Here is a 21,306-nt window from a genome sequence, read left to right on the forward strand (position 1 = left end):
ACGTGCAAAAACTGAAGGCTAGACGCCACTTGACTAATGTCAACTTTGGTACAAAACCTCTCTCCTGTGTTATGGACCTTTCCTGAGAATTAGCGGCTACCATGCGGGAATCTCTGAGAAACCGGGGTAGAGCGCGAACCAAAGCCGAAGGAAGCGAAACGAGAGCTCCGATGGAAGGATATCTAGCAACCTTGAATGGGGCGCATGAAGACGCGCTCAGTTGGTGGATTTTGCGTTGACAGGCCACAAGGGGCTTTAGCGATGAAGCAGCCAAACGAAAGCGTGGGAGTGCTCTCTGGAATGGTCTCTACATTTATGCGGATTCGCTTTTTGAGCGCTGTGGATTCCGCGAACCCCATCTGCTGAGCCATGGAATTCATGATGGAGCTTGAGCGGGAACGGGTCCCACAAACTCTGCCGATGCTCCAAACACCGTGGCTGGTACTCCGCATGGAGCACCGAGTTCTGCCATCTCAGGCATCGAAGAAATAAGTCAACTCATTATGCTTGGGGTTCGAGGGTTCGAGGGTTGGGTGTCGGCTTTATTCACGAGCCAAGACAAGGCGGGCTCTGACGTTGAACTCAAAGCGCGGCCGGACACACACCAGATGGAGTTACGCCAGGAAGAACCCATGACAAAACTGCGCTCTTTTTCGCCTTGAACAGGAATTGTGGCCCTTGCGCCTTGCCTTGTTGACGGCGCCGCCGGGGCGGAAGCGAACTGGAGTCGATGGAGGACCCCAGGGTTGAGGCGCGGACTATTCCCGGCCTGACACGTAGAACTGGCGGTGTCCTTAGCTCTGATTGAGTGCATGCAACCTGCAGCACCAACTCACGAGAATGTGAGGCTAATCCGGTCTCCAGGTGTCAATTTGGGTCCCGTTGTGCGAACCTGATGTAATTAAGTTGGGGGAAAAAAAAAAGCTGATCCCGTTGACGAGGCGCTGTCTTGTCGTGTGCCATGTGTTGTGATTCTGAGATTTCAACGGTCGCATTGCGCCAGCGTTCGAACTTCAGCCGACTTTAAGGACCGCTCTCCCATATTATCTTGTGAACAGCAACTAATTACTTTTCTTGTGTCACGGTCAGATTTGCAGATCCCAAAGGTAGCCGGATTGCGGAAAATAAGCAATAAGTTCAAGTCGACCGTGAAATTTTCCCTTTCAGGTTTGAGCATCGCCTGTCGCTGTTCTTTCGCCGAGAAAACCTTCAACAAGATATCCTCCGAGTCCGCGCGGTCAATGGATTCGTTTCTGTTAGGTTCTCATGTCAATTGAAGTTGCGAATCCGAACATGCCTCAACTCGCTTCATTTTGACCCGCTCAACCCCGATATGCGCCCAACGCTTCCCTCCAACCCTGCCCGAATCTGTCGGATATTTCACCCAAGATCACCTTCCTTCGCACGCAATTGCGAACAATGAACTACGAATTTCTCAGGAATTATACCCACCGTTCCATCCCTCTCTCTAGCTACTCTTCGGCTCTATTTGCTCTTAGTGGGAGCCGTTCGTTGCTATCATCTGGTGAATCGAACCAATGCCTTACCGTAATTGAATAAATCCCGGTACTAAGGTATGCCGTTGGGCTGGTACTATAACAAGAGAGTATAGCTAACATGTCGAAGCAAGTAGTTATCGTTGTTACCTACTTTGCAGGGTTCTTATGTATACTACTCTCATATTACATTTCGCGACCTCCGATACATACCGTGCTTCGACTGGGCACCATCGATTGAACGCTTTGTCTACTTCGAAATTTGAGGAATATTGTACTATATACGTCTTTAATACGCTTCGCCAGAATTCTTTTTATACTTGACTTGAGGCTGCGGAGGCGTTTTACATAGATCGGCAAGCTCTAAACAGCATACGCCTGTCGAACGATCTTACTTTTTTGTCAGATGAGAAAGTTCCACTGGCCTTCCTTAATACTATTTCTTTTTCCCGGATCGTCTCACAGCACTATCGATAGGTTTCCAGGACCTTGAACGGCCTCAATCTAGCTTCTGACGACGTTTCAACCGAGCCTTTCGCGGCCAAGATCAACTCATATCCTCCCACCCAGAATTCGCAATTACAATTACACCAAAAATAGCATTGTTGCGATATTTTCAACCCGAAATTATTATAAGCGCCGGGGCTTGACTGATCACCGCATTGAAGGTAAGGCATTTATTCAGTTTATACCTAATTTGGGGATTTAGCCGCCGGGGAGTCTATCATCCCAGCAAACATTCCCAAATCTATCCATGATGCCCAGTGACGAGATACGGATTCTATATTAAGCCCCCAGTTGAACTTGTTTATATTTGGCTTTGTTTCTCTCGTTTGCCCCTTTTCTCCGCCCACCTTTTGTAACCTTTTTTTTTGAGCCACCCAATTGACCATGGATGCCCCTTCGATCGAGAATCTTATACACAATCCTAACCATATGCCGGAGCTAATACATCTTTCCTATCAGTGGCAAGATTCAGCAGAGCCTCCTGCATTCGCTACATGGATGGCCTCCTCAGAGGTGGACCAAAAGTTTTTGGGCCACTTTGCAACAGCGACGAGCCACACGAATCCTTTTCTCTCTGGAATGCTTTATAAGATTCTCGGCCTTTCAGTGGTTCTATCGAAGAAGCTTCTTCGAGCCCGCAAGTTACGTCGACTAGATCCAACCCGAGAAACTAAGTCGCTACACCTTTACCACCATATCTTATGGCTTTCGCGCGAGGGATTGATCATGGTGGAACAATATATCCTTCCGATGGTTACTGATTATGTCGACTTGAAAGTCCTATCATACAAGCTCCAAGCCTCTTTCTACCACATTTTTGTCCTTTTTCACAACCAACCGAGGATCCACAATTCTGGAATTCACACCTTTTCTTCCTCAACCTCACATATTGATCTTACGAATGGTTCCCGAAACGGTCGATCGGAAGTTGATCCAGCAGGTCAGCGAGATTCCATTGTGCCTTCGCCTCCACCAGCCATGGGTGGACCTGTAGGGGGTGGTAACCGCGCGCAATCTCGGCCACCAGGGCTTGTAATACAGCCCGAAACCCCTAAGAGCGCTGCATCATTTATTCTCCCAGCACTCGATTACACTCCGCGTGCCACAGCATGCTTTACTTACGCAGCTCTGCTCGCCGACCAACTCCTTCCAGGCTCTCACCCCATTAGACTCTCCGTCAAACTCGAATATGCGGCATATTTGTACGATTGTCTTAATGACGCAGCCGCCTGTAGGCGACTTGCCAAGCAGGCTATCGCAGATGTATACAATGCCCAAGAAGGAATGGACGACGAAAGTTTCGAAGATGCAGCTGAGTTGGTCGGTATTCTAGGCAAAATGGTGAAGAGAGGAGGGAAAACGAGCAGTGGAGGTACAAGTAGTGTGGCTGGGGGTGATAAGTCCTGGAGCGATGGAACTCAAAGCACCCCGACTCGTGTCGGCGCAAGTGGAGAGAACACACCGCAATTATGGCAAAAGAGAACACCTACTAGCTTATCAGGCGTCTCGCCGATTGTGAATGACCCAATAATGGGTCAGCCGATTTGATACAGGAATACAGATACATCCAGAAAGCCTATTACCGGATAGGTCGTGAGTATCCATCCTGGCCCTTTTCTTCTTCTTTCTTCTTCTTCTCCTTCTTCTTCTTCTTCTTCCTCCTCCTCCTCCTCCTCCTCATTTGTGATTTATATTCTTTGGTGTGGTGCTTTGCTTTTTGTGCAGGGAGGGATCACTGCGTTATTAGATCTGCATTTCTACTTAGTAACATTAACTATCTATAGTTATTTATTGAATTTATAATATTTCTAGAAATCGGCTCACCCTGGAGCAGGGCTTTCTCCAGATTCTTGTTGATAATAGTGAAATTCTCTGTTGGCACTCAGACTCCCTACCTAACCCTCACGTGCCGCGAGCCTCGGCTCTCCGGGCCAAGGTTAACTCCAACCCGGACCGCCAGCGCCTCTCCACCGAGTTGCTTCGGGCTCAGTACATATTCGGGCTGAGGAGGTTTCTTCATGGAAGCTCTCGTTTATAAATAATACCGATATCGACGTAGCTTTTCTAACTTCCAAGCATATTTATGTATTTTGCCCTTGGTCAACCCCATCGTTCAAATCGCCGAACCTTTTCCATCCAAGCCTACAGTGGCCGATAGACTCCGTATTCAATTCAAAACAAGCAGCTAGCATGGCGACCAATGCTGAAAACCCTATACCCTTTTCTGAGCCTCCGTATCTCTGCGGTCTCCCCTCACCATATTACACAGATGCCCATCGAGCGTTCCAGAAGAGATGCCGGGCTTTCCTCTGGGAGAATCTAAACAAGCATGCCATGGAATGGGAGCGTGACAGCCAAGTACCCGAACATGTTTTTGAAACATTTGGCAAGCATAACATGTTGTTACCGAATTTGCCTTCTCCACTGCCTGTTGACTGGCTGAAGAGGTTGGATATCCATGACATTCTGGGAGTCAAAGTCGAGGACTGGGATCTCGTATACACGGGCATATACCTGGATGAAGTGGGTGCAAAAGAAGACTCCATGTTCAAACTTCGGGGAGATTTTGGGGGCTAATTATGCATTTTTGAGGGATTAGATGGCTCGATCGGGGTTGCATGGGCCACCCAGCTCTCTGACAGCCGGGTTGGCCTTTGGTATTCCCCCGATTATCAAGTTCGGCAGCGAGCAGTTGAAGGAGAGGTTCCTTCCAGAGTTCCTGACATGCAAGAAGAGAATGTGCATTGCTATCACTGAACCTGATGCGGGCAGTGACGTTGCCAATATCACCACAACGGCAGAGAAGACTGCGGACGGAAAGTACTATATTATCAATGGAACCAAGAAATGGTGAGTGCGATACCCATTCTTTGCGTGGTGCGAAGAACTTTCTTAACACGTCCAAGGATTACCAATGGTATCTGGTCCGATTATACTACGATGGCTGTTCGCACTGGCGGTCCCGGGGCTTCTGGCCTATCGATTGTCGTTGTTCCCTTAAAAAATTATCCAGGAGTGTCTATGCGTCGATTCTACGTCAGCGGTCAAACCGCTAGCGGTACCACGTACATTGAGCTTGACGATGTTAAAGTGCCAGTTGAGAATCTCATCGGCGAAGAGGGCCTGGGGATGAAGTACATCATGACCAACTTTAACCATGAGCGTCTTACCATCGCGGTTGGTGTAACACGTCAGGCACGTGTTGCGCTCAGTTCGGCCTTCGAATACTGCATTAAACGGGAAGCTTTCGGCAAGACATTGATGGATCAGCCCGTTGTGAGGCACCGCCTGGCCAAGGCAGGTGCAGAGTTAGAATCCATGTGGGCGTGGGTCGAGCAGTTCTTGTATCAACTCAAGCATATGCCTAAGGACGAGGGTGATCGCCGGCTAGGGGGTCTCACTGCTTTAGCCAAGGCAAAGGCGGGTATGGTGCTTAATGAGTGTTCGCAGGTTGCAGTCCTGTTGTTCGGTGGTAACGGGTTAACGAGAACGGGCCAAGGAGAGCTCGTTGAAAGTAAGTCTGATTACAGGTTTGGATAGTTTGGCCTCTACACCGTTTGCTAATCTTGTCATCTACTCGTAGAAATTTCCCGTGAGGTTTGGGGTGCCCGCATCCCAGGAGGTTCGGAGGACGTGCTCCTCGACCTCTCGATCAGACAGCTCGTCAAGGTGTACAAGGCGGAAACCAAGAAATTGGGACAGTCAAGGCTTTGATTATTTGATTTTTTTCCTCTTTTCATTCTCGTCTATTTATGTAAGAATATGAACAACATTACGAATCTTCGATGGTTATACCCTTGATATTGTTTTGGATTAGCGTTCAGTCCTTGCTGAAGGAAACAAAACTCATTTCTGATGGGCTCGCATATGTGTCATGGGATAACTCTCTTATTTCAACTTGTTTCAGTTTCAGATGTTTCAGCTGGTTTGATCGGGGTATTTAACCGTTAACCGGCAAGTTAATATCCACTCAGGAAACTGGCAACACAAGCATTAAGTTGATGATAACTTGATCACAGCACAATGCCATCCCCATATACTGACAAGACATTTTGGGGGCTGCGAACCCCTGTCTGTACTCCGTACCATAACATGAATTTGTTGCGACGCAGCTTGTCCGGAGTTATTCGCTGAATTCAGTTAGACTGCATTGATGCTAAATCAGGTTGCCCTAAATTGGCTGCTCTGGCGGCATATGTATACTTAGCACATACAGAAATGCCCAGATGGACAACCTTCCAACAGCGCACCCAGTTTCTGAAACCCAGTAAAGCGGGAACAGTTCACTCTGTACCTCATGCTAAATGGTTAGGATGGTGAAGATGGAAAGAGTTCAAGTAAATGGGCCAATAGTTGAAGTGATCACTCCACCGAGCCTCCAGTGCAGAGAGCCAAGGTAAGAAAAACAAGGCTACATCCCAGGCCACAAAGGCCCCATGTCATCCTTTCAGACATCTAGCCTCTTGACCTTGCGCCCCAAGCAACCCTGCATATGTGCAACGGCTCAAACACTGTTAATGACACTCCCAATTTTGTCCACAGAAAGGGACAACTATCAGCCGCAGGATGTGGCGCATTCCTAGGCCCCTTATACAACAATGGGCAATATATGAGTAGCAGCTTGTCTTGACGTGCAGCTTCCTCTCTGCATGCATACTACTCTCAAGGAGGCTTGAATTGATGAAGGAGCAGGTCTCTTTCATCCTGTTCTTCATTTCTCCTCCTTCTGTGTTGTTCTCTCACTACCGTTTCCCTGCCTTCGAAGGGCCTAATAATGAACAATCCATCTGACCAAAATGTGGATGTTCTTGCGGATACCAACAGTCTGGATGGCAGTCTTGATTCTGCCATGCCTTTGTGGAACCTTGCTGAAAGGAATGCAGCATAATAGGCACTCTCTTGTTGGATCACTTGAAAGATTCGGAGGTGTGTTCATGCCAGCTCTTCTCTGCGTCCCCCATATTTACATATCCATAGTAAATACCCTGTACTCACTGGAAAAATAGCCTCATTCTGCATCGGCCCGAACTTTCGACTTCCCGTATACAGCTACATAAATGAAACTACATCTAATCTCGTCCTACCGGTAATACCAGTCATTGCAAGCACCCACCCCAGACCCGACCGATTGCGCAACATCATCTCTTCGGGCTCCGAAGCACACATCCTACCTCCGAAATCCCATTTACCCATACTTCCTGCCTCCATCCCCGACGATGCCGCGATGTCAATAACTTCTCCCAGCATCCTGACCCCTTTGAGCTTTCCCCGATCACACCGAAATCCAGTACCAAAGCCTTCCTCAGATGCGATTTCTGGCGGAGTGGTGTCAGAAAAGACAAGAAAGGAGTTGCAGCGGAGTTGTTTTGGCCTAATCGTTTGCCTGGTTGTCGCTGTTGTATGGCTCTAAATTGAGATGCTTGCACGGCTAGTCGCATTGCTCAGTGTTGGTGCCATCCTCAACGCAACTACCGTTATATTTTAATGACTTAATGATGATATGATCACATAATGATATTATTTTAACCTGTTTCCTGGTGGGATACCTGCCTGAAATCCTATAGTTGCAAGGGAAGTTATTTAGGCGTCCATTGTACTTATATCTAGTTAACTAGTTCTTAAAGAAGCAAATGTTACGTAAAATCTTTTTCCTCTGCGTATGTAAAGAAGAGAAGTGTAAGGCAATGTCCCACCACCTCTCAAAGTGGCTCTGATGGGTTGATAATTAATACCTCAAACAAAATATTGATATAGATACAAGGCCATATCCACCAACCAGCAAACCATGCACCATAATGCCAGCTCAGGTTTTCATGCACGTCCCTTGGAAGAAGCGCAAAGGAGGGAGATGTGAAAATACTCGACCACATTGAGAATCCTTACAAGGTCAACTGGATAAAAAAAGGTCTGAAGTCGTAGTAATACCATCGCAAATGGTAATCAAGGTCCCATTTTCATATTCTTGATATTCAGTTTTCAACATCAACAGGCAGCATCTCCAACCAAGTCATATCCCTTGTTCGCCGGACAAACTGCTCATCGCCATTTGCTTCCTTCTTAATCTCGTCTTTATCTTCGATTTCCATCACAGTGGAAGAAAGCTTTTCCAACACAGTCAAACATCTTATCACCAGGGGGGTTAACTTGCGATATCTAATCAGAAGATCGACAGATTTGCTCCAGCAGTCTTCCACAGTGTTTCTAGGCATTTCATCATAAGCACTCGAACACAGGCGAGCCGCAAGCATAGCAGTGGCGCAGCAATAGAGATAACCTATGTTATCCCACCAAGAAGGAGCAGGTCCAACAGGATTCGATTTTTCATCCAACCGCTCAAATCTTGCTAGGATGCGGACAATTTCTTGGGCACATAGAATGCACTTGATGGCACTCTCTTTAGCAATGGTATATATGAGTGGTGTATCGAGCCGACTTGCTTCGGGTTTGTGCAAACCATTAATCAGGTTGGGTTTGCAAATTTCGGGGTCTGCAGCTAGAATAGCTAGTAATGGACGCCATAGCAGCAGTCGCAGATGAAGATACCGCACACGGAGCACATTGTGCTGGCGAAGTGCAATGGTGTTCTCATGAGCAGGTGCATGTGACTGGAGAAACGGTGGTAACGCAGCATTCCAATTGCACAGCAATCTATCGGCATCGAGCAATTTCTGAGGATCGAAAGCTTCTAGGGTCTTGCGTGGCGAGCGGCCGTCGGTAATGCGAAGCTCGTCTTGGATAGATACAATGTCGTCGTATCTTTCATACAAACGACACGAAGCTGTAAAGAATTCAACAATTGAAGGTCGGTCAGGGCCAGACATAGGTTCGCCGCCAAAAACAACATCGACATATTCGGTCTCAAGAGGAATAGGCAACGGAGCCCGAAACGGTGGGGAAGCGATTGATGCCATTCCAGAGTTCACAGCAATCATCCTATGAAAGGTTTGGGTTAGTGACAACAGGAACATTGCCGAAATTTCGCCAAAATCTGCTAGACTTACCTTTCTAACATGATGGCACTATGCCATAGCCTTTTGGCAAGCTCTCTGTCCACCCTTTTCTCCAAGTGCTGGCTCCCGGATTTGAGATGAAGGTGTAAAACCTGTGCAGTCCGAATGGCATTGCCAATGGACTTCCAAGCAGCATCTACATCTCCAATCGCAAGCAAGTATTGGGCGGAAAGGATGTAGGCCTGCACGCAAGGTATATCTTCGCCATTTAAACTTCCGAGTCGTATGAGCTTCTGACCCCTAGCAAAGTACATTGAGGCCTCTTCCTGAGTGTCGAAATTAGGAAGACAACCGAGAGCTAACATGAGATTGACAATGCCCTGAAAGACACCCTTGTCATCCATTGGTTCCTTTTCTTGCCACAATTCCAGGTATTTGGGTTGAAATGCTGGAAGATGGATAATTGGTAAATTAACGTATTCACGAGTTAAATAAAGCGCCATATGCTGGTCTGCAATCTCGCGTGTAGGGAGGACCAAGTCCTGGGAATCAGGCTGTACCTCTAAAAATCCGATATTTGCCTTCATCCTCATGGATAACCTCCGTAGCTCAGCTTTCGCCAGTTCACACACTCCCGGTTTAGAGGTATCCGTACGCTGAGAGATTGCTTCCTTCAAATTGTTCAACAGGGAGATATCCTCATCCGAGCCTCTAGAGTTATATATCTCTGTGGAAACGCTTGTTGGTGACGGAGGGATAGCTGAGATGTTTCTGTAATTCCGCGGCTCCAAGTCCTGTGTGGCAGGCTCTACTTCCATCTCAATGTCCGACGGCGCGTCGCTACCCCCAGGAGATTTCTCCTCTACACCGTTTTGTTTCACTTCGGATAGAGAATCACTCTCATCTTCACTAGCGTCGTCTCTAACTTCACCGGCATCACTTTCATCTTCACTAGAGTTGTTTTCAATTCCAACAGCATTGCGGCTAATTTCGCTGGAATCGCGTTCAACCTCCTCGTCATCGCGTTTAGCCTTGCCTGAATCGCTTTCATCTTCACTAGAACCGAGATCGCTTGCAGTTTCACCGACATCGCTTCCAACTTCATCAGGTCTGACTTCTCCAAAATCACTCTCATCCTCGCCAGAATCGCTTCCAATGTCAACAGCATCGCCCCTACATTCACTGGGATCGCATTCAACCTCTTTAACATCGTGTCTAACCATGTCGGAATCGCTTTCAATTTCGCTGGTTTCACTTTCATCTCCACTAGTATCACTGTCATCACTGCTTGTATCGCTTTCATTTCTGCCTGCATCAGTTTCGTCTATTCTAGGACCGCTCTCATCTGCGCCAACATTGATGCCATTAGGCTCGGCTTCCAAGCATGGTGATGCAGGTCTACCTCTGATAAAGGATGAACCCGACAATCTTGGATGCTTTCGAGGGCGAGCTTCGTCTTCTCCGTCGGATCTTGGGTGTATCAAGGGATTATCCGCAAGTCTAAAGCAATATCATAAGAAACAAAATATTGGCCAAAAAAGAATGATCCGAAGGATGGGCAAGGGAGGCTCACAACGAACGACGGGCAGGGGTGGAGCTAAGGTATTCACATTGAAGTGCCAGATCTCTTCGGACACATGGGCCACAGACTGTAATGTATCAGCTACTGTGTTAAAGGCAGGCATAACATCCAGTTGGGCTAAGCAAGCAGCAAAGAGCAATGAAATGGTTGCTTACCAGGTAACTCCCTATCACATTTTCTCTTTTTAGCTCTACACACCGTGCATGCTTGACTGATGCGTAGAGATGTGATGGACGTGTTCGACGTGCTCGAAAGCCGATAGGTACACTCGCGGTCTTTCCCTAAACACTGGCCACATGCTTTGCGAAGATCAGCCTAAGAGGCACTAGAATTGGTGGGCTTTTTGGCCATTGAAATCGTGGATAGAGCACAACTTACCTGGACGCCGGCCATCACATTTTCTATGTCCCGCGCGACAACGATCGCATCGTACCGTTCTAGGGGTGCTCGGCTCGCTAGGGTTATCTGCATTCATATTGATCGGTGGTCACGGCTGCGGACGCGTCCCTCTGGACACGTTGAGGAAGATCGGAAATGTGGAAGAAGCAAATGTGAAGAAATTCAATAAGAAGTCTCGGGGAGCGATAAATTAAAGTCAGCTTGGGAGTGAAAGACCCCAATGGACGAGTGGTGAGGGGCCTGGAGGCGTAAACAAAGAGACTGCAAGCAGCATCTGATAAAATCCCCTGATGCCACTTGCTTTGCTCCGACTGACACGGCTTATGTAAAGTCACGCTAAAACCAGCTCACTTAGCCGTAAATGTGGTAGCTCTTCCGGTTAAGGTTCTCGGCTTTCCGTTGGGCTGCAGGCGGCCGGCGGGGCGCTCGCTCTGATGTTTGAACGTCAAAGCATTTCTAAGGTCGGGACACCATTGTTCCAAGACGTTAAACGCTAGATGTCATCGCAGTGTGGGTGGTTTATCCTGGATGATCTTACTGCAAAATTCTACATCCTTGAGTTCTGGTCAATTTCTAAACCCCAGCATGATAAGCTGTTCCAAATGGACTTGGATATACACGATTAATTGCGAAAATGCAGCACATGACTATCTCAAATCGCTGTCTCCAACAAAAGACAATGGCATCCAAGAAGCTTCGATTCTCATAGGACCGGCACACTTTCCATAGGCGGAGGACTTTACGCTCGTTTGACATGAGGATGGCGACAGAAATACGCAGTCTAACGGCATAGACATCGCCAAATGTGGGTCGACGTCGGCAACCTGGCATGTTGTAGAACGCGCTTCAGACAGGAATAATAATAAAAATAATAGTAAAATGTGCAGTAAAAAAAAGGATAGGATTAGAGGACCTTGAGGTTGAGCTGGAAAATTAAGAAACTGAAGCACGAACCAGGTCTTGGAGGCCCTGGAACCCACGAAAAGAGAAGCACAAGCTGGACCGAGTAACTATAGGAAATAGGAAAGTATAATTCTTAAAGTAGCAAAATAAAAAGCAGAAAGAAGAAGAAATAGCAAGTAAAAGACTTAATTTAGAGGAGCAGCTCTCAAAGGGCAAACCATGCGCTCACAATCTAGCATATATGTGCCCTAGACAATGCTAGATTGGCGGTTCTACTTGGCGGTAGAGAGCTTTCCGTGCTCTGCAACTGCACTTTGAATTTAAAGTGGAATATCCGCCCGCTAACTTTCTGGAAGAAGTAAACCTTAGCTTCATCGTGTTTTCCGGAGGCCTTAGCTTGCCCCGGATGCACGCATCCTTTAAACTTTCAACTACCTCGCATGGCAACAACTAACTCTTAACTAACGAGGCACATCAATGTTGGGTAATAGCGGCAAACTCTTCGGCCCGAGCACAAGCAACCAACTTGACTCGCTGTAACACAGCGTCCAAGCCTACCATTTCCCTAGAGTTGAATTTAATAACGGTAGCTTTTTCCGCTGGAATTCATTTTGCAAGACGGCTAGTGAACCACATTTCTTTGCGACCGGTAACTTCTGTAAAGAACAATGCAGGCGGCGAACAGATTACGAACGGTGCTCCAGGCGGGCCGAGGGCAGGCGTTCGGCGCATGGCAGATGCTGCCAGGCACGAATGTTGCGCGAATTCTGGCGAGAAGCGGCTTCGACTGGATTTGTGTTGATACCGAACATGGAAACATTGCAGGTATGGGTTTTGGGAAACCCCATGGTTCCCCGCACGGCTGATAGACATACCTTTTTGCGGGGGACTCCCTGAACAATGTTTTCGAGCACACAGGTGGAAGCTGGTTGACTGATGTCTACTTCGCCCCTAGACGCCCAAATGCACGAGGCGGTGGCCGCAATTGCTGCTCTAGGCGTCAGTCCGATAGTCCGCATCGCTGCGAATGAAGGCTGGATGGTCAAGCGTAGGAGTCTAGCCTAGAGACAGGAGTAAGAAGCACATGTGCGAAGCAGCTGACATTCGAATTGAAGGAGCCCTTGATTCCGGTGCCCATGGGATCCTTGTACCACTGCTTGACACTGCAGATGATGCTAGAAAGCTGGTAGCATCTGCGAAGTTCCCTCCGATGGGAAAAAGGGGCTTTGGGAGTCCTTTCGCCATGGGTCCCATTGGCAATGTCTCTGCAACGGAGTATTTACTCCACGCGAACGACACCTTGCTTACGATTGTGCAAATTGAGACCAAGGAAGGATTAGAAAATGTGCGTCAGCAAAAATCGCCTGGAAAAAAAGATTCTCTCTATTGTACATGGGGGAAAACTGTCGTCATAACTAATACAAGAGGGTATGAATTTTAAGGTCGAAGAGATTGCCAGGGTGCCAGGAATTGACGTTTTGCTCGTCGGGCCATATGACCTGGGAAACAACATTGGCCGGCCAGTGATTAATGAGTTTCACCCCGAGTTGGAGGCCGCGATCGAGCGAATTCGCAAAGCAGCAGTGGACAATGGCAAAAAAGCCGGTATATTCAGTCCAAATGGCGAAATGGCCAAAAAATTTGCCTCACAAGGATTTCACATGGTATTTTGTCCCAGAGGAGAAATCCCAAACCTCCGCCGTTGATTGTATAGAGCACTTTTCTAAGATCATTGTTTTAATCGGACAGATCTCCGTTACTTCCGACGTCTACGCGCTTTCGACTCATCTCGAAGGTTCATTGACGACGGCAAAGGCTGGATAACCGCCGTCAGTGGTCGGGCTTGTGTGAGCAATATATATAGATTTTTACTAAATGTCACGTTAAGGATACTGTACGCCCCATTGAATTGCAGTAGAATCCGACTCACCGGCTCAGTTGGAGCTTTCGACCTCATCCATTGCTTTCTCCAGCTCCTCCCGGGTAAAGCGATGGAACAGCTTTTTTGCTTCCGAGAGCACTTCGGGATCGCCACCGGCGGATATCCGCTTCTGAATATGTAGAACAGGAACCTCGTATTGATATGCTTGCTTCCATTCCTTGTTCTTCAACACGTCCACTTCAGAGTAGTCAAACGGCCGTGCGGTTTGGACCTGGTTCAATGTGTGTTTGACGACATCGCAGAGGGAGCAATTGACCCGCGTGAATAGCGTCAATCGGAGATTTTGCGACAGAAATCTGGTCGGGCGCATTTTGTAAAAGATAGACCTGGGGTAAGTACCGTTGGTTGGGGCTGAAAGTCAATTGAACCAAGACGGCGTGGACGTTGGCAGGTTTGAATGTGGAAGAAAATTATCCAGAAGCTTCGATTTGCTTGGGGGCAGCTGCTGTGCCGCTTGCCCGCTAAAATTCCGCCCGCGAACTTGTCTTCCACAGCTACTTTCTTGTGTGATGTTGGGTAAAAGTGTTTTGCTGATTGACGATCTTACTTTTAGCTAAAATGCCTCTCAAGTGTGTCCACAAAGGTTGTGGGAAGGACTTTGAGGACCCGGATGAGCCTTGCCACTACCATCCTGGCCCGCCAGTGTTCCATGAGGGGCACAAAGGTAGGTACACAAGCGCATTTTGTCTTGCCAACCTCCCAGTGTTATTCTGCACTTTTCAAACACCGGGGTTACAGAAACCCTCTCTATTCCGGAATACATTACAGAGCATGTTGGAACTAATTATTCCTTCCCCGCCTCTCCAGGCTGGAAATGCTGCAAACCGCGTGTGCTAAACTTCGATGAATTCCTCGAGATCGCGCCGTGCACGGTTGGAAAACACTCGACAGTGGATGACACGCCCGCAGCAGAACCACAGAGAGCAGGCATAGAAACAGAGGAGATAACAGAAGGCGCAGTTCTCAAGACCGCTCCCATTTCTCAGACGCGGCCCAGCCATCCCCCAGTGACACTCGGGGCTACTGGAGTACACACTCCTACTCCGAGCGGCACTCCGGCCCCTCCGGAGTCAGAATCCGACGATCCTTCGCTGGAGATCGCTGCGAATTCGGTATGTCGCCGAAGGGGCTGCAACGAGAAATATAGTCCCGGCGCTTCGAGAGACGAGGAGGAATGCGTGAACCATCCCGGACAACCGATATTCCATGAGGGGAGCAAAGGATGGAGCTGTTGCAAGAGACGAGTCTTGGAGTTTGACGAGTTTATGAAAATCCCCGGCTGTAATACAAAAAAGAGACATCTATTCATTGGTAAAGGGAAGAAAGGGGAGGAAAAAGTTGACACTGTTCGGTGAGCTCACAGCCGTTTCACAGTTTGTCTTCGAGCCCGTTCTAACATTTGGCCCTCCACGGTACAGCACGGATTTCTATCAAACGCCCTCCACAGTGATTGTATCATTTTATCTGAAGAAGATCGACAAGGACACGGCGAAGGTTAATTTCTCCTCTCCGAACACGATCGAATTTGACCTCCCAACTACGGATAATAAGCGATTTCGAGATACCTATGAGCTGTTCGCGCCCATCGACACGGAGAAGTCGCAATACAAGATCATGGGAACTAAAATGGAGCTGACATTGGTTAAGGCTGACGGTTCGAGCTGGCCGGTCTTACGAAGCGACGACAGGAGGACTGGGGAGATTATTCAAACTGGACGGGCAACGAAGGCATGAGCATAGCGACGACGATAGGAGAATATGACGATTACGAACCAAGTGACGCATTAATACGTGATTTTGTAGGACCTGGAAGCAGGCCAAAGGCCTGAAGCCGGAGAGGAACGTTGAGAGTAATTAAGGAAAAAAACGCAGCGCAGAAGCATAAATGCGGCATAGTACGGAGTAGCGAGAATTGGAAATCTTTCGTCTTCAAAAGGACCTCAGCATGGATTGTCAAAAATCTGTTTTCCATTGTAACTTTTTCCTATCAACTTCTATATGACACATGATACAGCTCGTAAACGACAGTCACAGTCCGAGCAGCTCCAGAGATGAATCCCACAAAAGCAGATAGCCGCAAAAAATTCATAATGTCACGCCTCCTCCATAGCCAGACTTCACGATTGAAAGCCTCGCCATGCGAATTGTCAAAGACGCAAGTCGTCAAATCAACTCTCTTCTCCGAAGCCGGGAACGGAAGGCAATCCATAGGGAAAGAAACAGAACAACCCTCAGCAAGCCGTCATTGACGGAGCTCCGGTGCGAAATTTACATGGTCAATGTAAACCTCTACTGATGATAGATGAAAGAAAAAGAAGAGAAAAAAGAAGGGAAAAATTTTCTGTGCGGAAGCGACGATTTTGTAGCCGGACTCACGTGATATATTAAAGATAATAACTAGTCCTAATAAGGCAAGGCGTGTTTATTATGTAATGTGTGTCTTGGCGAATCCCAGCAAGTTCGACGCCGGCCAATCGGATAAAAGTCTAGACCGTGCAGGTCCGACCGACGCTAGCCTGGTACGGTCTAGCGCATAAGTGAACGGAGCTGTGACTCGTCCGTCGGGCAGCTGCCGTGGGATTTTCGCTCGGGATCCAAACTTCGGCAAGACTCAAAACAAGCAATTTGGGTCGCTCCAGGGCCATTGGGAATGACGCTAGGGACGCTCCCACCAAGCGCTGGGCAGGCTACCAGGAACAGCATGGTGGGCACGAGACCGCCCTGCTTTTCTTCCTCCCCTTTCCCACCCACTTCACCCCCGTGTCACGAAACCCGGGGTAGAAGACGCATCGCCGCCTTTCGCCGTAACTATCTGGTATGTAGCTCCATTCAATCGTGGGACTGTGTTCCCTCAAGGGATTTTTTTTTTTTGTTTTTGGTTCTTCTTTTGTTGGGACACCCCGGTCCAGTAGATGTCAGCGACCTTGTGGGGAAGCCATGTGATAAACCACCCTGTTCACACCCTTTGCCATAAAGGAAAAAAAAAAAACCTCATTCATTGCTCCTCCGTACCACGGGCGTTCTTTTGTTATTTGAAGAGAGGGACGTCCGCTAATTGCCTTTGCCAGGTTTCTGTGGAATCTGCGTTCCTTGGTTGAATACACTTGGCCCAGTGCTGCTCAACCCCGGACTGATCTGCTTCCCCGCTCGCACGAGACCACCCTTATAGAGAACTTGTTTACAGTATGGCTCCTAGCCAGTCGACCCAAGGTGCAGGCCATGCATCGACAAGGTACATTCCTCTGTCGTACACTCATGCTGACTCCCAGGCTTCGGCATTGAGGCTTGTCCTGGCTTTGCGACCGGAGTGGGAGCATGCTGAAGGCAAGATTGAATTCGTGAGGTTCACCGATGGCATCACGAACACGGTACGTAGCAAAATCGCCCACCATTTCGATGCCACTGATATATATTTTTACTCCCACTAACACGCTGCTCAAAGCTGTTGAAAATTATCCGACGAGCCCCGGGTATGACCGACGAGGAGATTGACAATGAAGCAGTGTTAATGAGAGCCTACGGCAATCATACAGAGGTCCTCATCGATAGAGAAAGTACGTTCTGCCCAAATTTCTTTTTTTCCTGGCACTCGTGGGGATAGATGGTTCTAACCGATCTTTTGTGATGTGCAGAGGAAATACGATCCCATGCCTTGCTTGCGTCGAAAGGCCTCGCTCCTCCCCTGCTAGCTCGGTTTAGGAATGGCCTCCTGTATCGCTTTATCCGTGGACAGGTAGCCTCTCCGCATGACCTTACCCAACCACATATCTGGCGGGCGGTTGCACGGCGGCTTGCCCAGTGGCATGCCGTCCTCCCGATCAATGACTATACCACTAATCCAGTAATCCCAGACTCCGCAAACGGGACTGCAACTCCCTTGGACATTGTGGATGGAAATACGAACTGCTCTGTCGAAGTCGACGATGACATACACCCGGTCAAAGAGCAGGGAGATGGAATACCCACACTTTGGACCGTGTTGCAGAAGTGGATTCTCGCTCTCCCCGTTACCACCGATAAGGAACGTGAAAGACGAAAGCGGCTTCAGAAAGAGTTTGAAAGAATTGTCGCGGAGTTAGACGATCAGTCAGGCCTGGGAGAAAATGGGGTAAGTTGGGTTAATATATACATTTTTCTATTTCTATTTCTATTTTTACTTTTTATATTTATTTATTTTTGTATATATCTGAATCGGAGTTGGAACTGATGATGTGATAGCTGGTCTTCGCTCACTGCGACCTTTTAAGCGCGAATGTTATTCGACAGCCGAAGTCAGCCACGTCTATTGCCTCTGAACAGGACTCGGTCGAAACTGTCAGCTTCATTGACTACGAGTATGCCACACCATCGCCCGCAGCGTTCGATATTGCAAACCACTTCGCCGAGTGGGGTGGTTACGACTGTGATTACAACATGATGCCCACGCGCTCCGTCCGCCGTGGATTCCTCACAGAATACGTCCAAAGCTACAGTAAATATGCAGATTTGGGTCAAACCCAGGAAGAAGCTGTCGAGAAGCTGTTCCAGGACGTTGATAGGTTCAGGGGAATCCCCGGTTTCTATTGGTACGCCCATCCCCTCTCCATGCTGTCAAAGCGCCTGCGAACTGACGTGCTTAAACAGGGGTGTATGGGCGTTGATCCAAGCGACGATTTCGCAGATCGACTTCGACTATGCCAATTACGCTGAAGAACGCCTTGGGGAGTATTGGGCTTGGCGTCACGAAGTAGATGGCACCCGCGCCAAAGCTGGCGAGGAGATGCCGCTTCGAGAACGTCGTTGGGCCCAAGAAGCCTAGCAAAAATCACTTCCAAACTGGGGAAACTATCTCCATCTTCCCTTTTGGATTCTCGACGTTGTTCCCTTCTTTTTTTTTTTTTTATCCCTTCCCTTTTTGCACTCGCTGATCCTTCTTTTCCTCCGATAATGACACGTTTGGAGAGAACTTGGGGAGTTACACAACGTCGAATCTCAACACCATTTTTTCGGGGCCCTGCCCGGTCTAAATCTAAAGGTGTGTGATGGAGTTAGTCACTTTTTCTAAATCAAGATTCTCCCGTACCGTGGGCCCAAGGGTAACCTAGACCTGACTTCTCCCCAAAAAAAAAAAAAAAAAAAAAAAAAAAAGGAAAGGTTTCAACAACACGGTCAGATCGTCTATATTTCCCAACCACCCAAACCACGGAACGATTGAAACACCCTGGAGTATAGGTGTACTCTTTGCCTGGAGAAGATGATTTGTGATTTGTGTATGCCTCCTTGAGAACCATATTGGTTTGAGACGCGTGAGGACCTTGTACTTTGCATTACGTACGTCCCACCCTTCCAAGGTTCAGAATGTGGCCAACCAGCAGCAGCTGGAGGATTGCACAGGATAAGCTCTTGCATTTTGTCCCAGGTGTTTCACTGCATATACATACATAAACATGCATGATGCATACCGATGCATATAATCCACATACACGTTCCCCAGAATACAGTTACTGAAGTTATAGATAGGTAGTTAGAAAAGGGTGAAATAGAACTCAAAAAATAAAAAGCCTGAATTCAACACTCAAGAATATCAAATGAAATATCAGAGACATCACAGAAGATGCCCGTGACTTGCTTCCAATGGGCTGTGTTACTGTGTTGTTTCAAAAACTTGTGTAAAAGAACTGACACACCTGTCTCCCTCCTTTCCCTTTCCCCTCCCCTCCCAGAGGAGGTCGGGTTTATCATCATTCTGAGGTTTGCAAAGAAGCAGATAAAATTCCCCCCCCGCGAAGACCGCCACCGTCTTCAAACTCACCTCCCTTTCAGCCACCGCAACAAGTGATACTCGAAGCTTGCGAGCTCCGTCCCCAAACGGGTATGTTTCCTCGAGAAGTACTTCGTATGCTCCCTACACATATACATAATCAAAAGCTAACTGCACAGAGAAAGAACCGAGTAAGCCACTTTGATAAACTGGTTACCCACTCACTATATGGAGTACAAGCTTATATACGGTGAAAAGGAAGCCAAAGATTGATGAAGGGGAGCTTTTTTTACCCCCGTTATTTGCATATTGATTCACTTTTAAGAGGTGTATACATTAATTATTAGTGAAAGTGAATACAAGAAAACGGGTAAAAAAAAAAGAGGGATTGGTCAAAGCAGCTACCCAGCAAATAAGAGCATTTTTGCATCACAGTGAACTAGGCATTTCCAGCCACATTTGAACGGATTAAATTAAGCTATCCTAGACGCCACCGCTAAAGAATATGATCCTAAAAGGTGATCAGTGATGACATTGAAAAATCAAAGTCACCACAATAGACCAATGAGAGCGGCAAGTACTCCAGTAGCAGACATTACGCTCACTTTCGCAGCGTCACCCTCGAAGGGGGGAGGGCTAGTTGTAGTTGGAACAGGAACTGACATGCTTCCTGAAGGACTGTTTGGGCAGAATCTTCCGTTGCAAGGGAGACCGCGGCTACCTGGTCTGATTTCCTTCAGGGTGAAGTTGCCGCAGTTGATACGCGTTGTGTTGGCGAAGTGGACGACGATAGAGCGGTTTCCAACGAAGGAGCCGAGACCGTAGGTGACGGAGGAGTAGGGGTCGTGGTATTGCTGCTGGAAGAACAAACTGCCGCTGACGTTTTCGATATCGCCGAACTTGCCGCTTAGATCTCCAACCTGACAGGTCTGTGGCCTGGAAGGGTCGCACTTGGGCATTTCACCCCGCTCGTAGGGGTCAAGATGGGCAAGAGTGCCGAGGCAGTCCCCGTTCTCGGGAACGGGTTGGTCGTGGACGTGATAGACTGGTGGGGCAAAACGGTCAGAACCAAGGGTTAAAGGTTGAATTGGGTTGCGGGAGCTACTCACTGAATGGGCCTCCAAAAGGGGGGAACCCAGTAAAATTGACGTTGTAGATGACGCCGACGCCGTCGCTAGAACCGCTGACAAGGACGGTGCCACGGACGTTGGTGTTGTTCTTGTCTAGCAATTCGGCCTCGTACACCACGGTGGGAGAGTTGCCAACAGTGACATCGGCATCTCCAAGCCTTCCAGTCTGAGCGGCAGCAAAGCCTGCGCTCAAGAGCGAAGTAAAAGCAAGAAGGGATTTTGCATGCATCTTGGATCAGGCGAGTCAACCGAGAAAGCAGAATTAGATGCGAGTTGTGCAGACAGGTAAAGCCAAACTTGAAGTTGCCAAGACAGCAGGTCTGAGAATGGGGGGTATGTTGCAGAGCACAGGTGTCAGATTAGCTTTGATAGCAAGTAAATAAGAGCAATTTTCTGCCGTGAAGATTCCAGTGACAGCAGAAAGTATGGGGGAACTATGGACAAGACCGCTCAATGACAGGCAGTGAACGATGAGTGAGAGTGAGAGTGGTTGGACGGTGAGAGGGGGAGAAGGAGAGCAAGGCGGTTGACCTGGCGATGAATGAATGAATGAAAGAAAGAAAGAGGAAGACAGAAAAAAAGAAAAAAGAAAAGAAAGATGATCACAGCTTCCTTAAATATTCATGCACACAGCAGCCCTTCACACAAAACAAAACA

The 21,306-nt window shown here is 48.0% G+C and overlaps 9 protein-coding genes across 9 annotated transcripts; 6 read left to right on the forward strand and 3 right to left on the reverse strand.

The window, feature by feature from the left end:
* Positions 1-494: 494 nt before the first annotated feature.
* On the forward strand, positions 495-3,551 carry CIMG_06985 (uncharacterized protein; the record flags this gene model as incomplete). Its single annotated transcript, XM_001243088.2, has 2 exons — positions 495-810; positions 865-3,551. The coding sequence occupies exon 2, from the start codon at positions 2,388-2,390 to the stop codon at positions 3,549-3,551; it is 1,164 nt and encodes a 387-aa protein (XP_001243089.1). The 5' UTR covers positions 495-810; positions 865-2,387.
* Positions 3,552-4,012: 461 nt separating this feature from the next.
* On the forward strand, positions 4,013-5,717 carry CIMG_06986 (acyl-CoA dehydrogenase; the record flags this gene model as incomplete). Its single annotated transcript, XM_001243089.2, has 4 exons — positions 4,013-4,526; positions 4,603-4,853; positions 4,910-5,517; positions 5,587-5,717. The coding sequence occupies exons 1-4, from the start codon at positions 4,194-4,196 to the stop codon at positions 5,715-5,717; spliced, it is 1,323 nt and encodes a 440-aa protein (XP_001243090.1). The 5' UTR covers positions 4,013-4,193.
* A 1,082-nt stretch (positions 5,718-6,799) lies between these two features.
* On the forward strand, positions 6,800-7,413 carry CIMG_06987 (uncharacterized protein; the record flags this gene model as incomplete). The annotated part of the gene is made up of 2 exons (XM_001243090.2): positions 6,800-6,929; positions 7,010-7,413. 2 exons carry the CDS (start codon positions 6,800-6,802, stop codon positions 7,411-7,413), a joined length of 534 nt encoding a protein of 177 aa, XP_001243091.2.
* Positions 7,414-7,679: 266 nt separating this feature from the next.
* On the reverse strand, positions 7,680-11,165 carry CIMG_06988 (uncharacterized protein). Its single transcript, XM_001243091.2, has 5 exons — positions 10,914-11,165; positions 10,691-10,834; positions 10,527-10,602; positions 9,005-10,453; positions 7,680-8,936 (listed from the first exon to the last, which is right to left on the reverse strand). The coding sequence occupies exons 1-5, from the start codon at positions 11,008-11,010 to the stop codon at positions 7,973-7,975; spliced, it is 2,730 nt and encodes a 909-aa protein (XP_001243092.2). The 5' UTR covers positions 11,011-11,165; the 3' UTR covers positions 7,680-7,972.
* Positions 11,166-12,310: 1,145 nt separating this feature from the next.
* Positions 12,311-13,661, forward strand: CIMG_06990 (HpcH/HpaI aldolase/citrate lyase family protein; the record flags this gene model as incomplete). Its single annotated transcript, XM_001243093.2, has 5 exons — positions 12,311-12,662; positions 12,793-12,885; positions 12,953-13,182; positions 13,280-13,501; positions 13,587-13,661. Exons 1-5 carry the CDS (start codon positions 12,506-12,508, stop codon positions 13,659-13,661), a joined length of 777 nt encoding a protein of 258 aa, XP_001243094.2. The 5' UTR covers positions 12,311-12,505.
* CIMG_06991 (glutaredoxin domain-containing protein) lies at positions 13,185-14,339 on the reverse strand. Its single transcript, XM_001243094.2, has 2 exons — positions 13,768-14,339; positions 13,185-13,708 (listed from the first exon to the last, which is right to left on the reverse strand). The coding sequence occupies exon 1, from the start codon at positions 14,087-14,089 to the stop codon at positions 13,772-13,774; it is 318 nt and encodes a 105-aa protein (XP_001243095.1). The 5' UTR covers positions 14,090-14,339; the 3' UTR covers positions 13,185-13,708; positions 13,768-13,771.
* On the forward strand, positions 14,295-15,628 carry CIMG_06992 (CORD and CS domain-containing protein). Its single transcript, XM_001243095.2, has 3 exons — positions 14,295-14,443; positions 14,587-15,130; positions 15,198-15,628. The coding sequence occupies exons 1-3, from the start codon at positions 14,338-14,340 to the stop codon at positions 15,511-15,513; spliced, it is 966 nt and encodes a 321-aa protein (XP_001243096.1). The 5' UTR covers positions 14,295-14,337; the 3' UTR covers positions 15,514-15,628.
* Positions 15,629-16,759: 1,131 nt separating this feature from the next.
* Positions 16,760-18,769, forward strand: CIMG_06993 (ethanolamine kinase). Its single transcript, XM_001243096.2, has 5 exons — positions 16,760-17,147; positions 17,222-17,333; positions 17,412-17,887; positions 17,998-18,344; positions 18,403-18,769. The coding sequence occupies exons 1-5, from the start codon at positions 16,965-16,967 to the stop codon at positions 18,575-18,577; spliced, it is 1,293 nt and encodes a 430-aa protein (XP_001243097.1). The 5' UTR covers positions 16,760-16,964; the 3' UTR covers positions 18,578-18,769.
* A 930-nt stretch (positions 18,770-19,699) lies between these two features.
* Positions 19,700-21,186, reverse strand: CIMG_06994 (Cu-Zn superoxide dismutase). The gene is made up of 2 exons (XM_001243097.2): positions 20,629-21,186; positions 19,700-20,564 (listed from the first exon to the last, which is right to left on the reverse strand). The coding sequence occupies exons 1-2, from the start codon at positions 20,876-20,878 to the stop codon at positions 20,068-20,070; spliced, it is 747 nt and encodes a 248-aa protein (XP_001243098.2). The 5' UTR covers positions 20,879-21,186; the 3' UTR covers positions 19,700-20,067.
* Between the last annotated feature and the right edge of the window lie 120 nt (positions 21,187-21,306).

This window comes from Coccidioides immitis (assembly GCF_000149335.2).
Source record: "Coccidioides immitis RS genomic scaffold supercont3.2, whole genome shotgun sequence".
In the NCBI taxonomy this organism is placed as follows: domain Eukaryota; kingdom Fungi; phylum Ascomycota; class Eurotiomycetes; order Onygenales; family Onygenaceae; genus Coccidioides; species Coccidioides immitis.